The following is a 19,668-nucleotide window of genomic DNA, read 5'->3' on the forward strand; positions in this document are numbered from 1 at the left end:
CACTGATTATCTAGGAGAAAGAGTTCAAATTGTGATATGTAATATATATTTTGGAATTGTAATTATGGACTGGAGATGAATAAATGTGCCACATGTTGCTAATCCATCCCACAGCAACGATCACATAACCACTGCCATCCTGCTGGGACACAGCTCTGTGCAACTGGAATTTCTCACAACAGCTCTAATGTAAAACTGCTGTTCTCTTCTGAACTGACTGAACTCCTGAAATTCAAACTACGTGCAGCTCTGGGGGCCAACTGCCTCTCTCCATCTCTCCATCTCTCTCTTATTTTCATCTCATTTGTCCCTCCCTCATTTGCAGAAGTCCTGCAGCCTGTTTCAGCCCCCTGTCCTGTCCATCATCTCTGGATTGGGCCTCTGGCATCCCTTCATCCCTGTGTCTCCTCAACACGATGTTCTGCTGAGTCATGTCCACTGGAACGGTTGCTGGTGTGTCATGCACTACTGTTTCCATGACAACAGGCTTGTCACCTTGCAAAAGGGTCACATTGCAGCACAGTCTAGTGGTCAAATGTAGCTACTACAAAAAACCGTCGGTCTTAGTATCTAACTAAAGGACATGAGATGCTAAGGATAATTTTGATCACTGAATTTTGTTTTGGAGTCACGCCTCTGGCCACCACTTAACTTTTGTGGTTCTTTAGCCGCTTAATGATTCCCTGTCTCTAACAGCGAGTTTCTTAACTATGTCTGTCTGTCATTAGCTGCAGAGAATGTAGTGTACATTGACTTTTTAGAACCTTTCTGCCTAATGCAATTGAAAATTACAATACGTGAGCAATGAGCATGAATAGAAAGCGTAAAATAAGGGACGGAGCAGCGAGACAATAAGCTTAAACGTACTATAATGCTCAATAAAGCAAAGCAGAATTGAACATTCAGAGGCTTCTTTCACCGTAAGGGACCCCCTGTCACAATGCAATCTAATATGTGCCTGGTTGTTGTGATTACATGCATAAAGAAAATAATAAGTCCCAAAGATCCTAAATCTGCTTGTAACTTCAAAACAACATTATGTCTCTCTAGAGAAAAAGAGTATATGCATTATAGAGCGATTATTAATGAAATAATCATTTCCACCTGCAGAAACTTTAAAACTGCCATCATTGTGAGATTCCAAGGAACCATAAATATTTGAAATGGCACATTTCTAATACAAAAACTGTACGGCTGTTACACAGGATCAGGGTTTAGATGAACGGCCACAGACTGAACATGTCCCCAGTGGTTTCTTTACGCTGATGCTGTCCAACAATCAAGCTGAAGCCTGTTTGTGTGTGTGTGTGTGTGTGTGTGTGTGTGTGTGTGTGTGTGTGTGTGTGTGTGTGTGTGTGTGTGTGTTTCAGAGAGAGGTTTTACAGGACAACATCCAGCAATGGCCAACACAGTTAAAGCACACACACACACACACACACACACACACACACACACACACACACACACAACATGCCCAAAACCTTTCAACCTTTGAAAACACATTGCCAACTCGCACATCTTGTTCTAAGAGCAGATTTCTGTACATTTTCATCGCAGAGACTGAAGCAGTGAAGAAAGCATTGTATCAACAGGAAACACAGAATATATCTTGATAAGATATATTACTGAGGAACATCTCATTGCCAGTTTCTAACCTCTTTTGTTGCATGAGTTACCACATGTTTGCCCGTGCACACAGAGCTAAGCCCTCACTGGCAGCGATAATAACTCAAATCCAAACAGCTTAACTGAGATGCCGAGTAACAGTACAACACAGAGATCAAGTCTGCAGTTGGAGCAAATTGCTTTCATTTCAGTCCATTTAAAATCCAGATTGAATCACTGCATTTATGATCTGGGCCATAATTTAATTACTACATAACCAATGGGAAGTATTATTACAGGGCGGCCTGGATCTGAGGGCCATTAGTTTCCTATTATTATTATTAAATTTTTTTTTGCAGAACTCAACATACTGGCTTGACTGAATTACCCATTATTCGACAATGACTCAGGAAACACACATAGACAGAAGCTGCATGTGAAGGCCACAGACCTGGAAGTGAAGGATGATGGTCCAGATTAGACCTAACGTAAGTTTGGGGTTCCCATCAGTGATGTCATCGTTCCTGATGTTCACGAGTTTGACCTGAAAATGAAAAAACAAAAAAAAGACAGACTTTTAGTTTAGTTTTGGTTATAACGTTTAATCCATGTGACACGTGGGCACAAAAAGAGCTGGTAATAGAACCACTAATTCTGAGGCCTTGGTAAATATTGCACCTCCAAAAAAAAATGCAGTTTAAGAAAGGTAGGAATTATACAGAGATGTAGAAGAAGGCTTGTTTTAAGTGAGAGGAAGAGCTGCAGTGTAACATCAAATTGTTATAGAGTCAGCAAAGAGGGCAACAGGGACAATGCAGCATGAATACGGTGCAGAAAAACAATGGAAAGAAAAAAGCTGAGGACACTAGTGTTTTGAAAATTGTTTCTAGATTAGACGTGTGTGCTACAGTTTTAGGTTACTGCATCGAAATCAGCTCTCTCCTCTGCACCAACAGACCATCGGTCACACAACACTGCCCAGTCCCACAATGAAAAGTTTGTGTATTTCCTCGTTCAGCCTGAGCTTCAGCAAACTGGGTCGAACGTGCTGCAAAATGACTTAAATGTGTACCAGACACGTAAAACTAAAGAAACATGGTTCCTCATGAAAATGTGAATTTAGGATTAAGTGCTTTCGGACTATTTGACTATGTGACTCAACACAAATTTCAGTCTCATTTACCTGTCTCTGTTTGAGGAAGTCCAGCGCTATTTGGACATTCTGTAGTCGATGAAATCTCATTCGCCCCTTTTCTCTCGGCTGAAAAAAAAAAAAAAAAAACAATAAGAAGAGTCAACAAAGAGATTTTAATGCAGTAACTTTTAAGAGACACAAATGAAGTGTGCGTGAATAAAGCTGAATTAAAATCCACAGTGCAGCGCAGTCATGATATGGTCCTTTGGAGGGGCCACTGTCTTCAACACGAGCGGTTAAAGACATGCCAAAACTGTGGAGCAAACGGGACTCAAACCATGCCGCTTTGCTAACTTCACTTTCACGTCCATACACCTCGTTCTACCCACAACCAGTTAAGGTTTAGAGGGAGGAAAGATAAGAGGAAAGAAATGGGTGCACACGCTCTTGCTGCAAATGAGCACGAGTGATGTGCAGGATGCAGGTTCACACGGTGCTGGTAAAGACAATGTACACTCCGGATTAGTCATCGCATCAGTGAGAGGAGAGCAGAGCAGAGGAGAGGAGGAACGTAATACTGTATTGTCATGATGATGTTGTCGGGCAACAAAATGTGTATCAATGTGTTACTATTATTTTTGTTACTATTATCAATCCTTGAAACACACTTTATGTAAAACTCTTAAAGTCCCGAAGCATTTGAAACCCTAAAGACATTTTTACACGTTTACTATTCAAAAGGAACAACAGTAGTTTCCCAAGACAATATTCTAATCTCATTAACAGCAAATCCAGCTCAATTGGCTAAAAAGATTTTAATACACAGGCTAGATTTTGCTTATACTGTGTAAATAAAAAATATATATTGTGCATACAAGCAAAACAGCAGCAGAGCACTGTTGAGTGAAAACATTTCATAATAACTGAATAACAGCCTTTTTTGAGATTGATGAACATTTATTTCTACCTACGTACGGATTCATCAAACTATCAACTTCTAAAGGAAAAAAGTGTGCAGTATTTAAAGTATGTACTAAAACGTTACGATGCTGTCACCCAACAGAATTGATGGTGTAAATGTACTGGTTAACCCTGTGGTGTCATGTGCAGACGGGTTTTAGTGGTCAGAGGTGACAGAGCAGCACTCTCATGCAGCCTCCCAGCACCACCTGTGGGGCCGAGGGTGAAGCTGAAAGGTCAGAGGTGACAAGAGTGAGCGGCTCATTCAAACATACTCCCTGAGCTCCTTCCTCCTCCTCGTCCTCCCCTCCAAGCAAGATGAGAGGGGGGGCCCGAGAGGCGTAGGCCCTTTTCAGTGAAGGGCCGCTCTTCGGTTGCTACGGTAACAAAAGGGAGGAATATGGGAAAGTAAAAAGAGAGGAAAGAGGAGATGTAGTGTGAGAATAGGTGACCAAAGAAGACAGAATGAAGAGAGTAACTGTATTTCAAAGCATTTACAACACTGTAAATACAATTTAATGACTGTGGAGCAGAAGTTGCTAAAGAGAGTGACGTTTTAAAATAATCAATGAAAAAGAATTACCATTAGTAGTAGTAGTTGGAAATATAATAAAAAAATAATGACAACGGTAAACACTTTAATGAAAATAAAAGGAATTCACTCGGACTTTTTGCTTTTCAGATTCAGGATAGATGGAGGTGACACCGTCCTACATGTGTGTAACCAGGCCACAGTCAGCAGTCTGTTTGTGTTAGTCTACCTGTCGGCAACGTAACCGTTCTGCGTCATCTTGGCCTGTCGGTCTGCAGGCTTTAGGACTAACACTCTGACATCATCATGTTGTGCACAGTCGGGCCTGAACTAATGCTGGCTGCTCACAATTGGAGGTCAGATCTAGAAATGTCAGGTCGTTTAACTGTAGCATTCAGCTGAAAATTGCCTGAATCCCTCAAACCGTCAGGATGACAGTTCAAATTATTGAACCTTCTATGTACTAGGGATGGCATAGTGTGTGTGATGGAGCAGATGGGGGAGTGTGTGATGGAATGTTTTATGGTGTGAAAATAAGTGAGGAAATATTTGCGCTCTGTGCAGGTGGGTGGGTGTTTAACAGGGGTAAAGCTCGTACCAGGGTGACTCCAGAGAGGACCTCCAGCAAGGAAATTAAGTTGTGTCCATCCCTCAGATCCTCGTACAAGTCTGTGATGTGCTTTCTCACCTGGGAGACAGAAGGAAGAGAGGACAGTGAGAAAGAGAACGTTAATTTCACTCACCAATCCACCATCCTTTGAGCAGATACCGGGCGAACAGAGACAAAGAACCAGCAGTGCTCTCTTGTCTCCGTTGCCATGACATCACCTCTACCATAAATTACGTGGTGATGGGGGGGGGGGGTGTCTTACTGGTCCTACTGCTGACACAGTGACTCAGCAGCTACGTGAACAGCATCAGAGCCGGTTTTGTTTGGAAGTGGGGCATTCAGGGAGACAGACGGAACAAGCTGAGCTGTGCCCAGTGAGGAAAGCTTTACGAGAAGTGACGTGAAACAGGAAAGAAAGACAACAAATAATAAATCTGTACACAGTCTCACATCCTGTTATGATAAAGGGAAGATCACACCTGTGCCTGCATTAAATTAGTTTTCCTCCTTCCCAGTGCACCTACTGTACACTGACAAAGATTTGCTGCAGTCCTGGCCTCAGGACAAGAAACTGTACTACCACAGTCCACCACAAGAGGGCGATACAGTCACAACAGGAGACTAAAAGGGCTACTTCACTCAGCAAGACATACATTTAGAAGATATTATTTAAAGTACAACAATCCCATCTCTGTATGCAAAGATGCTCTACCACATTTGTCCTTTGCCTGGTTAAGGCGCGACAGAGACCCGTGATTAAATTAAGGTTCAAACTGTGGCTACAAAACATCTCTGCATTCATTTTCAGTGACCCCTTTTCTCGTCTGCACTGTCAGACTCTCAGTCTCCTGTCGCTGACTCTACATCTCTATGCAAGGGTGACATCAGCTGTTTTAGAAGGGAGCTGAAGAAACAAGTGATAATTAGGTGACAGGAAGAAATGGTTTATCCAACACTGACTGGAAATGAGATGCTCTGTCTGTCTAATTTTGTCTCAGTGTGTCAGAGTTTGCTTCTTGGTTCCAAGTGAGTCTTAATGAATCGATGGATTTACCATCACTTTACTGGAAGCTTCAACAAAAATATATAACTCTTTAAAATTTCAGACTTTGGCAATTATTGACCTAAACTTTGCCTGTAATAACCTGTCCCTCTGATGTCCTCATTCCTGATCCTGTCCATCCTCGTCACTCCCAAAGAGAACCCAGAAGATAAGTAACCACCCTTTACATTTTTGTCAAAAAACGGGGTTTAGAACAGACGAGAGACATGTTTCTGTTAGACATTTAGACATTTTCAGACATGAATGTAAGTGTGTGACCCAGTTAACCACACATACTGTATCTGCTACTCAACAGGACTAAAAACGACTAAGAAATTATGTGATTTCATTTTCTCCATTTCTGGCACAGAGGTTGACATTTTCCTGTGTGCTTATTATATTGAGGTTGGACATCCAGAACATCTAACTTTTGCAAAAGTAGCTCCAATTCACACTTGAGGTACCAAATACTGTATATTGTTGTATTTCATTTACAAATCACATTTACGTGTCAGTTAAACATTTTTCTTCTTGCTGCATGTGTTAGGACACCGTTAGGTTTAGCGTGTTCGATTGTTTGTCAGAAGAAAAAATGAACTTGCGGCTTTAAAATTGTATTCTGCACTTTCACTGTTTAAAATCAGTCATTGTAAAATTAATTATTGTAATTGCACAGAAGCACATATGAAACTTAAACATGTTTAATTATGAAAGTCAGTGTTGAAAGAGGTTGTCGCTTCTGTCATTGTTGTCTCAAGCCTTGTAGCACTGGAGCTTTTGAAGCTGTTGCTCATTTAAATGTACTTATGCAACCCGGACAAACATGAGTACAGGCAGCCTGTGTTTGGTTACACAGCTCGTTAGCCTGCTGAGCTACAGTCCATTCATACAGTTCATTTATAACCTTTGTGAAAACCGAGTGTCTGCACCGTAATCCACAGCTACAGGATTTGCCGGTAGCTTCTTGGCACTATACCCATCTATCCATCTAGATAGATGTATATCTATAATAGATGTATATCTATCTATGTGGATATATATCTATATATCCACATAGATAGATATACCACAAAACACACTGAGCACGAAGGAAAGAGGGAGCGATGATGTCATCCATTGGGGACTTGTGGGCACTAATCTATCTTTGTCTCTCTATCCTGTTTCTTTAGCTTTCCATTTCCCCTTCTCCTTGTCTCATAAGTTTTTTTTTTCCTATTCTGTCCTCCTTTCTTAATCTTTTCTTCCTCAGCTGTTTTCTCTGTCTGTTTGTCTCCAAAGTCAAGCTGATAGGGTGGAGGTTAGCACAATCAGCAGCCGTGGCTAAGAGTCAATAGATGACGTAGGACACTGTGACATTTCACCCTCTTTCTGTTTAAGTGCACAGTGTGGGGATAATATGTTCCTCTGTATTTGAAGCAATATTTTCACGATAGATCATGTAACAGAAAAGATTGGCGTTTCACCACTTTCATATTCATGTTTTCATATATGTCCATCTTCCTTATTATCCTGTTTTGGGGCCCACTAGAGTAAAGACCATTGCTTTCCTTAATAAATGCAAAACAAGATTAAGACTGTCAGTGCACATGAGCGTGTTGTGGCTTCAGACACCGTGTTAAAAGAACAACAGTTGCCACTTGGCGTCAGTGTGTAACTTCTTTAATTTTTTGCAAAGATATTAGGATGGTGCAAATCCCATTCTCAATTCTGAACCTAAATCCCTCCGGTTTTTGCCTTTTTTGTCTGTTTGTTTAAAAAAAAAAATATTTCAGAATGGCCTCAGAATTTAATGATCTGCATCTTCAAATATCTTTTTTGGTCCAACCAACAGCCCCAAACAAGATTTTCGGTTCACAATTGTATTTACTCCCCTTGAAAAGCTTATTAGAAGAAATGCAGAGAAAACCAGCAAACACTCACATTTGATAAATTTTTGGCCTCTTTACTTCAGATATTCTTAATTCGTCATCAGTCTTGTGTTGACTGACTAATCAACTAATCGGCCCAGCACTAAAAATAAATAAATGAATAAATAAAACAAAATCCTGCAGCTCTCACTCTTCATCTGTGACCTATATTTCCAGTTGGGAGTGCAAGCTGATATACAGTTACATGCACAGGCTGTGAACTGTGACAACAGTTGTTTCAGAGTTATGAGTTCAGACACACACTTCAGTCCCAGGTCATGTGATACAAATATCCCACAGTCTCCTCTCGTAATAGAACTAAACGCCTGTGTGTGAGAGGCACACGCGTTCTGTGCAGATTGTACCATATAGGTGCGAGAGAAGATGTGGGATGTGTATGCAGCTGCCTGTTACCTGCATGTGAGACACCTAAACTCAGTGAGACACTTACTGCACCATAAACAGCTAACAGAGATCAATGTTTCTCTTTCGGTTTCATTTAGTCTTTATGTCACTGGTAGCTTTAATAAGATCCTGACTCGATAAACACAGTCTGCCAATCAATTATTCACTATCTGGATTCCCGTAGCCGTTTCTGAATACATAACTGCTCTTACATATTAACTACAAACTCACACTGAGTCTATTCACTGCTGTGATTTCAGTGTCAGTGCAGTCAGACAGAGGTGAAACATTTAACAAGCTGTAACAAACCATTAGAAATAGCGTTAACGCAACAATGCCAGATGATTCCGACACAGCCACAAATGAGGCTGATCAGTACCACGCAGGTGTGATGACATCATCACTGTCATCACTAATTGATCTCTTGAATACTTCTAGTCAGTTATATGTATATTCCAGAAGAAAGGACCCTTGAGATATAAAAGGTGCGGCTGCTCCCGCAACATTGACTGATGACAGGTATATGACATGTTATATGAAGCCCCATAAAAAAATAATGCAATGAGGGAGAGGAGAAGGTGGCACATTTAGGAGAAACATTTTACATGTGATATAAAATACCAAAAAAGACTGACAAGCATTTCTACAAAGCCGTAACAGACACGCCCCGGGTCGGTTGGGCTCAGTGATACATACCTTGATGAGATGCTTGTTGACCCACTTTGTGAAGGTTTTCTTCTGCACTCTGTCTCGCTCATCTGCAGAAATAAAGACAGAGAGGAGGGAGGTTAATTACGTCATCCACATTTGTAAAATACTAAAAAACCCTGAATTACTGCTTGTATAAGAACACAAATCCAGCTCAGCTCTGAGGACTAAAGCAGTGGACTAAACTCCCACAAAGGAGGGAATTACTGCCGATGTTACTGTATATTCTCTTAAACAACGGGCAACTCTCTTTCGACTGATCTGATCTCTGTCTCTCACAGACACACACACACACACACGGAAAGTTTTTTGAGTTCATGAACAATAATTCAAGGTCCTGCTGATAAGAACCTCCATCTCTGACAAATGTTACCCCCCGGAACAGTTATCTTAAGTACATTTTATTGTGATGGCAGCTGCTTGAGTCACCAGGGTTGTACAATCAGAGCGAAAATGTTTTAGCCCTACTGATAAATGCTACCTGCACGATCGCACTCCAACATCCTTCGTTGTTTAGTTTAAGACTCGTGGTCTGACCTTTCTATCATTTCTGTCCGTTTCTGCAGTCTCTAACCGAAGTGTGACCCGCAGCCAAGGCAGAGCTCCAACATGCATCCTCCACGGTCCAGAGGAGTGAGGCAGCCTGGCCAGAAATAGAGCCTGATACTGAGTGTTATCTCCCCCCCCCCCCCGACCTCATTGCCACCTCCACCTCCACTTCCACTTCCCCTCAATGGAGCCCCTTGTCCCAACCAGCCTCCCTCTGCTCATATCAGTATGGAAGAAAATTCAGACACTCTCTGCTTTTCCATTCCATACATACTATACCATACTCTTAAATAGCTCCAAGTGGAGGGAGGATCCAACTGTCGTAACTGAAATATAGGGGATACAAGATGCAATGTGTGTGGAGTGCAGAGTGGGAGGCCAGATAATTCAACACAAGGTTGGAATTCTAGCTGTTACCACCCAAAACCAGAGAAGAAATCTATTAAATTCTATTCATTCTAATTGATACCCAAAGGTTTTGGAATTCTTAATATTTCATTTAATAGCTTGATTTTGATATTTCTATTGCGATAGTTGGCACATTCTTTTCTGTTAGCAAATCCTAAGTTTCAGCAGTCACCAAATATAAAACAAGATTATTTAATCATTTAATTTCAGTGAAAATATTCAGACGTTAATAACTAATGCAAATTAAAAACCACGATAAGTTGCTTTTTGTATCGCATATTATGACGTGCGCACAGACAAATCAACAGCTCAGTGACCAAAAAGGATTTTCCCTCCAGATTCAGCTTCAGCCAATCAGAACAGCCGCCTGGGGGTATAGTACTGTACGTCCCCTCCAGCCAGTTGTTTATCCGCTGCCACGGTGAAGCCCTGAGGGGACGGCCAGGAGGTTCCACTTCCTCTTTTAAAGATGTTGTTATCACTCTCTCCTCTCTCTACCACAACCACCCCTACACAAACATACAGGCAGATTTCCACAGCCCTAAACATGTAAGACACCTTCAACCAACTGGCTCCAAAAGCATAAAAGTAGTTCCATGGATTAAGTCAAATATCTCAGCTGGAGGAACTCAAATCAGCCTTGAAACTCCATAACACACACATATAAAAATAGTGACAAACTGAGGAGTTAACACAGAGGGCAGTCGTCCAGGCAAAGAACATTTATTTCAACATGCACTTGCAAAATAGTTTCACCACATCAGCATGCTTGCGCTTCCCAAACCTGCCTGGGTGGCTGAGCTAGTTAGGCCAGAGGAAATACTTTCACGTGTTATCAGTGAACCACAATCATCCATCAAGGTTCATCTAGGTGACATAATAAGGCAATAAATCTACTATGTTTGTTCATATGTACTGTTACAGTCACACAACAACAACTGGAGACATAAGAAGTGTGGAAGCCTGTGAGTGACAGCCAAGGAAAGGCTCATTCATCTACAGAGGAAGCCATTGTTAAGATGTACACATGCCCCTTCTATGGTGTCCAAACACAAAACACAAATACCACACGCTGATTTCTCGCCCTTTGCCCTGACGGCCACAATCATTTACAGAAACCACATTTAGCAGAACTGTTGTCAACGAACAGAAAGTGCCCAAACCCACAGGGGAACACGTGGTGACGGGAGCCACTCTGCATGAGGAGCATGTAAACAACCACTGCAAACACTGTACAGATCCTTCATGCTACACACACACACTGACCTGCACAGCACATGCGTGAATACAGGTAAGCGTTGAGGTGACATTCATTCCTGTAGTCGGGCCACATGGTCTGCAGCTCTAATGTTTGTTCTCTGTCTCTAATCAGAGCTTCGTGTGACGCAAACGTTGCATTATCCAAGGCCGAAGTCAGATAATTATAGCAATAAGTGTCTCTGGCTCCTCGTATCCAAAAGTGAAAGCTGCAGAAGGAGTGTGAGCCTCCTTCTGGAGGAAAGCACCCACAGGTACTTCCAGGTTGAAGGGTCCTCTCCTCTCCCCTTTCTCTCAGGTGTAATGTGTCTGTGGTTCACTCATTCCCTCAGGCCCTGCCGTCGCTGCCATGTCGGCCTTTAGAGGCAGGCCCACAACCTCTGTCGCGCACTCGCTCCCAGTTGCTGTCCCACGTGTTTGTGAGTGTGTGGGTGTGTGATGTGTTTCACAAAGTCAGTGGAAGCTCCTCCCTCTCCAGTCAAAAGAGAACGGCCTCCCTCACTCCTCACCAGGCTCTCTCTCTCTCTCTCTCTCTCTCTCACTCGTCCTCTTGCTGGCTCGCTCTTTTTTTCCAGGCCAAAACAGACGGTCTGTGGCTCAGACTGCAGCTGACAGCAGCTCTGCGGAGCTGCAGGGGGGCCTGTTCTGTTTACCTGCTCTCTGTTTTCTTCCTACAATGCTTTTCCCGTCTCTGCGGATCCTGAGGGACCACATTTCACTTAACACTGTTCATGGAGACCAAGGCAGTTTATTTGTATCCCACAGGCTGTCTGTCCCACAGAGAGGTTCTGAAAAGCACACCCTTTTTTTAAATTAGATGTTTTTAAGTCCTTGACGTGCCCATTTGGGATGACGTATTTCACTCAAGTCTTTTTTACATGCCACAAAAGTATAAAAAACACGCGCAAGAAAAGTTTGTTCTGCCACAACGTGCAAACGTATACTCTTCTCACTCAAGCTGCCAAAGACCAGATGAAGCAAGTCCGCTGTATCTTCAGTTTTTTCCTTCTATTTCTGTCCTTAAGAGGTGAACAGCTTTATTTTGGACAAATGGTAAAAGCCTGGAGGCTTCTCTGACTATCTCTCTCAGTCACTTTTTGAAATAAAAAAATAAAAATAAAAAGAGGAAGAGATTCAGGAACTTGTACTCAGAGGGTCTCATTGAGAGGGGCTTGGTGGACGTGATTTAAATTTAATAGTGAAGGGAAAACCGGTCCAAGCAGAGTCATTCATCTCATTACTGCATGTGTCTGTGTACGTGTACAAGAGATGGGAGTGGATGAAAGCATTTGAAGAGAAGCTGTTGTATTTCTGGTCCCGACTTTTCAGGCAGACACAGTCTGCAGCCAGCAGTGAATAAGAGTCTTCTAGGAGATTCTATTTCCAAGATCTGCGTCTCTCACCTTTTTATTAAAGCTGTCTCCCTCTCTCTGCCTTTCCTTCCACCGTCTCTCAAAATAGCTCTGCCGACACAGACACCAAAGTAGTTCTGAATTATTTCTGATTAGTCGAAAACAAAACAACAACCAAAAAAAAAAAAAAAAAAAAAAAAACCCAGAAAGTGTAAAAGCAACGAGTTTGCACAGGCCAAAAGCTCAGCTGCAAGTCCAAATCCAGTGAGGAAATAATGTGACTTGCCCAGAAAAATGACTGTAGCTCAGCAGGTGTGTGTGTGTGACAGTGACTCACACACCGTCACAACAAGCTCAGACAGAGTAACACAAGCCCCTCCTCACTCTGTGCTTCTGTTTTCTACACAGGCAACGTCATCTCCATTCCTGCTTCCCCTATGGGCTGCTTCTTTACCGTGTCTTCTCGCCTTCGGACTCTCCTTCTCCTCCTTGCCTTCACAGTGATACTCTCCTCTTTCCATCTCTACGGAACCGTCACCACTAAAAATACCAGACAGAGCTTACGCCTCTAATACGATGGAGTGTGCTCATCCCTCGCTCCCTCCTTTTCTCTGCAGTTATCACTTCTAATCTCCATCGCTCTGCCTCTCTTCCGGCCTGTCTTCTGGTGTTCTGGTGTCCTCCTTTGATTCAATTAAAATTAAAAGTGAGAGTGATACGTCCATGTGTCCTCATTTTCCTCTGGTATCCCAGTCTGTCATCTTCCGATGTTTTCACTTTCTCTTTCAGTTGCCCAGGCTGGCACCCTCAGTCCATTCTTCCCCCACCTCTCTGGTGACACTGGGAGTCTGGCACCAGCCTCTATTCTTTTCTTTCTCCCATTTTATTCTTCCTTTTCCTTTCACTTCTTATCCCATGTTTCTCTTGCCGCTACTATCACCGAATGCCAAACACTTGCAAAGCAGAACAAATTCACACTAGATGTACACATCAGCCAGATGGAGACCGTTTTGTGGGATATCGGAGCTTTTCACAACATGCTGTTCTGAATCTAAAACACTCAAACTATCTTTTCCCCTGCTTTGTAGCTAGTGTGTCCTAATTACACTAACCAGCTATCTGGGGTCAGCCATAAGCCTTGTGATCAGATTAAGATCAGATTCAACCTGCCCTCCTGTGGCCACATAGAGAAGCCAGATGGCTTGACTTTGAGCAAACAACTGCACCTATAAAAATAGATGCACAAGATGATTATTGTCGGCCACCAGCACCACTGTTTCTTTAAGAGTCAACACTACTTTCATTTTTATGTTATCAACATAATGCAGAGGTGTTTATTACAGACACAATTGTACAAAGTGCATTGGTTAGATAAGCTGTTAATTATTATTGTTCACACTGGTATATTCGAAAATTTGTTTACCATGCTTCAGCATTATGATAGTGATGCAGGGGACAGTTGCCCCCTGCTTGACCATCCACAAGCATGTAACGTCCTGCACAAAGCTACGATTTAACAAAAGTGATTGATTAACACAATTGTAAAAAACATCCATTCATTGGAATTAGCCCAATGGTTGCCACGTGATAAAATAGTGGGAATATCTATAAGCAATTTACAGCGATCAACACTTAACACTGGGGGTCTTAATAATGTCATGGAGGAAAAGAGTCAGCATGGCCACTCTAAGCAGTCTGAGGCTACACAGTAAAAGGTGATACACTGTGTGCAGAGCTAGTAGAAGCACACAAACCCAATCCTCAAGTGTTGACCTAAAGAAAACTCCACTCTTGAAGTACCTCTTCAAATCTCTTACTCGAGAATAAACTCTGACCACCATCTTCTCATTTGATCAGTGTCTTTTAAACCTTAACTATGTTATTCAACAAGACATTATTCAGTATTGTGCCCAAACCTTAGAGCTTGGTTAAGTAATTTCACAGAAAGTATAAACCGCCACAACTAAAACCTTAACCACATCATGTAAATACAATGCAACACAGCCACACACCCCCCCACCCCACATACACACACCACGTTTGGCCTACCACTGTGACAAGCTCAGCTTTCTTTAACGAGAACAGTCAGGACCACAGCGTCATGTAACGCACACACACACACACACACACACACACACAATGCAGCTGGGTCAATCACAAGTTGCTCATCTGGAACTTGGAGCAAAATAAAAATACACTAAGACACTGGAGAGCAGAAAGGTCCCCACCGCTGTCATAAATCCTGAACCATAAAGATAAAATAATGGACACACATGTTTACCAAACTTCCATATCCTGATAATAAAACACATAACAAAATAGAGCTTTTTTTCATATTTTCCATTAATTTTCCTAAGTTACCATTTATAATTTAAATTGTGTACTTGACAAAAAGTACCTATTTGAAATTGATGCATTTCCTTCTTAGAACCGGTGCTGATTTTCAGTTACGCGTGTAACAAATCGTACAGCATATTTTGTGGCTCTCATCACATTATCTCTTCGTACCATTTACCATAATTCTTCCAAAAGTGTAAGTTAAATTAGCCTTTCAGCAGCTGTAACTGCGTAACAAGGTAATACATTTTCAAGCATAACCACTAAGCAGCACCACTACCACTAACCTTTCCTCATGCTGCTAATGCTGCTCGGCACAAGCAAGTAGATGAAATCTTTCATAACGCAAACTTCTTGTGACCAGCAACTGTCACTCTCCTCTGAGTGTGTTTGTGCTGCTACATTGCCTGCGTCTGCATCGTGTGGAAGGCAGCTGGTTTATAATGCCATTAAACAACGAAACAAACAATAGATTATAACTCAGCAATATAAATCATCATACTGCTCCTCTCCAGGAGACACGTTGCAGCACATGGCGAAACAGCAGATTGTAGCTCTTGTGTCGTATAACTAAACAAAACAAATACATTCCTTTAGTTAGTGTGGTAGTACATTTATTGTGTGTCCCACATTTTCAGTCCACAAAGAGTTTTACTGCACACAAATGGCATGAACTCAAGTGTCCTTTAATTAGAACTTGTGTTTTCCTCTTCATTCACAAATTGGACGACGTTTGGTCGAAGAAGGACAGGAGGAAGGTGACAGCAGAGAGAGAAGAGGAAAGCTAAGAGTGTAGGTACCTGACAGTAGGGACTATGACATGGAAGGCTACAGAGTTGGTTGACATGATGCAGAGAAGGAAGGTGGACATACTGTGTGTCCAGGAGACCAGGTGGAAAGGTTGAGATTTATTGATGTAGTGAGGGAGGACATGAAGTTAGTTGGTGTGAGAGAAGAGGATGGAGAGGACAGGGTTAGATGATTCGCTGTGGCGACACCTGAAAGGGAACAGGCCAAAGGAAAAAAAGAAGTTTTCCTCTCCTCTCACAGTTATTCTTGGTAAAAAAAAAAAAAAAATACTTGTCCTATTTTCTGTCCATCTTTCCCTTTTGTACGAGGTTCCTGTGTCTCTAAGCACCACTCAACCGCAGCCAATACTGCATTCACTACCCTCTCAGGACAGATCAACTTCATTGATCCACAATGTTATGTCATACTGGATATTTCTCCCGTGATGAAGCCGAGTCAATAGTTGCGTTCAGATAAAAATAGACGTGTCCTGAAACATAGGTCTTATCTAGCTGTGGTCAACCTACAATTTGGCTCATTTTTTCCCAGTGATAGCTGAAGCTGAACTAATAAAAGCACCACAGATTGCCAACAGCTACAAAGCAAAGGTATAAACATCACGTCCAAGTGGTTTAAATACCACAGTTATATAATTTGTATGAGACTTTAAATGGGGATTAGCACTGACGCTAAATTGCAAAAGCCAACTGGAATCTATTTAATGCTGCAGAAATGTGGGGTTACATCAGTGTTTACCATTAGCTATGAATAATTAGACCCATGAGCGGACTGAGCAGCAAACAGGCTGCACAGAGGCTTGGTGTTTAGTGTAGAGCACGTAAGTTTTATAAGACAAGATATAGCCAACCACGTTAGAAAAACCAAGACAACCACAGACTGTAGTCTCCAGATTTCAATAATGTTGACGCATCCATGTAAAGTCCACGACATATAACAGCCTTTTTCTACAGAGGGCCAAATATGGAAGATTCATCTCTTTCAGAGAGGAGGATGAGGTGCAGCAATCAAGCATAAAAGCATTACACAACACTCACTGTGCACAGACAGGGGCAAACATGTTTGTTCTTTACATTCTGCATATACTAAAATACAAAAAAAACATGAGGGTCCGCACTACTGCAAACCTGAGTTTCATGGTAAAAAGGTACATGCAGAAGGTGACACGTTAACAGTTAAGCAAAGTGGCTAGTACATAAATTAAACGACAGATGAGGTGGAGCCTAAACAGGAAGCACATGGAGTGTAAGTCAAGTGTTCCCTCTTTTTCTGCTAAAGGACAATATAAAGTTGAGGCAGGGACAGAGAACCGACCGTTTTAGCTTATGAGGCTCTGTATGAACAGAAAGATGAGTTTACAGTTTACCTTTATCCAAAATGGGGTGCCGCCGATGGCGGCGACAGTAAAACCAGAGTCCAGCTGCTGTCAAGAAGTGAAAAGTCACCACCAGGATGGGCATAACAACTGCAGGGTCTGTTAGAAAGTCCATCCTGTCTTACAAAATGACCAGAATGTCAGTAAAGTTACTTGTCAGGGTTAAGTTGGTCCACACAAAAGAAAATGTTACAGCTGTTCCATGAACTGCAGGCTTCTACAGTAGGTGAACTTCCAAAATGAGTAACATCCATAAAAGAGAGAAGCTTCTAAATGTCAGTCGCCAGAATCACCCAGATCTTCACCTCTTTAGTTTTGACAAAAGACAACATTCTTCCCGTCCTTTCTTCAGCATCTCATTACTTTCAACACTGCAGCTAAAAACTCTCTCTCCATTCAGAGGCTGCCCCCTGCTCCCCCTCTATGCCTCCCTCTCTTTCAGTCTCATTCGCTCCCTAACAGTGAATTCCATTCCCCTGAAACAACCGACCAGACTTTAGCCGTTGCTCGGTGCACCGGTAGAACACCAGTAAATAAAAGAAATGGGACTAAACAGACGGAAATGTGTATATGAGTATGAGTGTGTGTGCGTGTTTGTGTGCGTGCACGCGCACGTATAGTTTCCTCATACTCTCGAAAGGAAACCACATGGGACATACCCACATGCTCTTCTTCCTGTATATGTGTATCTGAATTTCAGCATATTAGCCATTTTATATATTTGCTTTGCAACCGCTCTGCTGATAAAGTAAATGTCCATTCCGTGTGTGCACATGACGGCAGTAGTGTATTTGTATGTTTACCTCTGTTGCTATGAGCGACCAATCCATCCTGGCTGTGATATTTAACGGCTATCTTTGAACGTCGTCTGCTGACTGTGACCGCGCATTCAAAAGATTTAGACAGAGGACGTGATTAAGTTAATGTGATCACAGAGCGTGTGCACGATTTAAACATTACAGGGTGATTCAGCATCATTCAGACAGACGGCTGGAAGGCAGGGGGGGGTCTTAGAGTTACAGTCACCTCGCAGAGAATCTTGTGCACGCGTGTGTGTGTGTGTGTGTGTGTGTGTGTGTGTGTGTGTGTGTGTGGTTGGTTGGTTATCAGCTCTGCTCTGAAAAGCCACTGACATTTTAGTCCTAGCAACCCCCAGACCAAACAATACACAACTTCAATCAGTCTAGCATGTTACTGCTGGGAGGGGAAAACCTGAGCACTAAACCTCAGTCGCTTGTGTGCTACTTATAATTTGTGCGTGCAAACCGTGCTTTTGGTGGCAGGTTGTTCGTTTAGAAGGTGTGGCACTAGAGAGCATCTACGATCTGATACTTGAGTAAATATGTACAGTAACACTAAGGATACGCACAACTAATGTAGGGCAGTAATGTATTTCTTTCCTGTTAGTCATTTCCTGATCACAATTACCAGATAACATGAGGTAATGGAGATGTGATCCTGATGCCAGCTGTTTATCTGGTGATTTCCACCAGTGAGGCTGCAACTGCAACAGAAACACACACACATTACTCAGGACGCTTTGTGTCCTAAAACATTCTCAACATTACGGTTCCATGTAATGTTTCAATGTAATACTGCAAGTATTTAGCAAAAAGAACACTAGATGTACTACTTTAAATTATTTATTTGAGTTGAAGTAACCTACTAAGTATATGTTCTAAGATTTACTTAAAAGTACAAGTATTCGAGTAATAAACTAATTTCTCTGGTCATCAAGGGAACTGACCTTAGTACCGAGTAGAAGATTTTAACACTATTGATGCTGTAGATAACAACAGTTGTTTCTTACATTTGCCTGATACCGTACATAACATGTACATGTAAATCTTAAGATTTTAATAAAAATATGAAACATCTAGATGGGCCATTTTCATGATATATACAGTGCATTGCGAAAGTATTCGGCCCCCTTGAACTTTGCGACCTTTTGCCACATTTCAGGCTTCAAACATAAATATATGAAACTGTCATTTTTGGTGAAGAATCAACAACAAGTGGGACACAATCATGAAGTGGAACGAAATTTATTGGATATTTCCAACTTTTTTAACAAATAAAAAACTGAAAAATTGGGCGTGCATAATTATTCAGCCCCTTTACTTTCAGTGCAGCAAACTCTCTCCAGAAGTTCAGTGAGGATCTCTGAAAGATCCAATGTTAACCTAAATGACTAAATGATGATAAATAAAATCCACCTGTGTGTAATCAAGTCTCCGTATAAATGCACCTGCACTGTGATACTTTCGCAAGGCACTGTATATATTATTGAATTCTAATTAAAAATTATGATTTATCAGTTGATTTATATTTATTTGCTTGAAAAATATGCACCTAAAGACATCTTAACTACAAATATAATATAAACCAAGGGTGGAAGGGGGTAAAAAAAAAATAAAAGAAACAAAATTAAAAAAAAACGAATGTGTACATTGTACTTTCCACCACTGATAAAATTGCCTTAAAATATAAAAAAGTACAAAATAAAAAAATCTGAATGAACCGTGTTCAAGGTGTAATACAAAGAGGTGTTAAGTGAGATGAGATGTAAGAGGAAACTTAGCAACCACATGTCTTTTGTGGTAAAGAGTGAGATGCTGCCACTGTGGGGCAGAAGAGACCAACACGTGTCTCTGTGTGTGTGTGTGTGTGTGTGTGTGT

General features: G+C 41.7%; 1 protein-coding gene across 9 annotated transcripts in view; it reads right to left on the bottom strand.

Annotated features, from left to right (window-relative positions):
- macf1a (microtubule actin crosslinking factor 1a) overlaps nucleotides 1–19,668 on the bottom strand; it is a 194,909-nt gene that overhangs the window by 107,541 nt on the left and 67,700 nt on the right. For 4 of the 9 annotated variants that reach the window (XM_067478944.1, XM_067478312.1, XM_067478524.1 and 1 more), the window contains 5 exons: nucleotides 8,893–8,954; nucleotides 4,831–4,920; nucleotides 3,976–4,077; nucleotides 2,789–2,866; nucleotides 2,057–2,149 (listed from right to left, as the gene is read on the bottom strand). In XM_067478944.1, coding sequence (XP_067335045.1) covers nucleotides 2,057–2,149; nucleotides 2,789–2,866; nucleotides 3,976–4,077; nucleotides 4,831–4,920; nucleotides 8,893–8,954 — 425 coding nt within the window. Of the gene's footprint in view, nucleotides 1–2,056; nucleotides 2,150–2,788; nucleotides 2,867–3,975; nucleotides 4,078–4,830; nucleotides 4,921–8,892; nucleotides 8,955–11,127; nucleotides 11,537–16,980; nucleotides 17,417–19,668 lie in introns of those variants that run through there. The other 5 variants (XM_067479025.1, XM_067479114.1, XM_067478467.1 and 2 more) reach the window with 3 other exon arrangements.

The sequence above is a fragment of the Channa argus genome, chromosome 1, assembly GCF_033026475.1.
Source record: "Channa argus isolate prfri chromosome 1, Channa argus male v1.0, whole genome shotgun sequence".
NCBI lineage: Eukaryota > Metazoa > Chordata > Actinopteri > Anabantiformes > Channidae > Channa > Channa argus.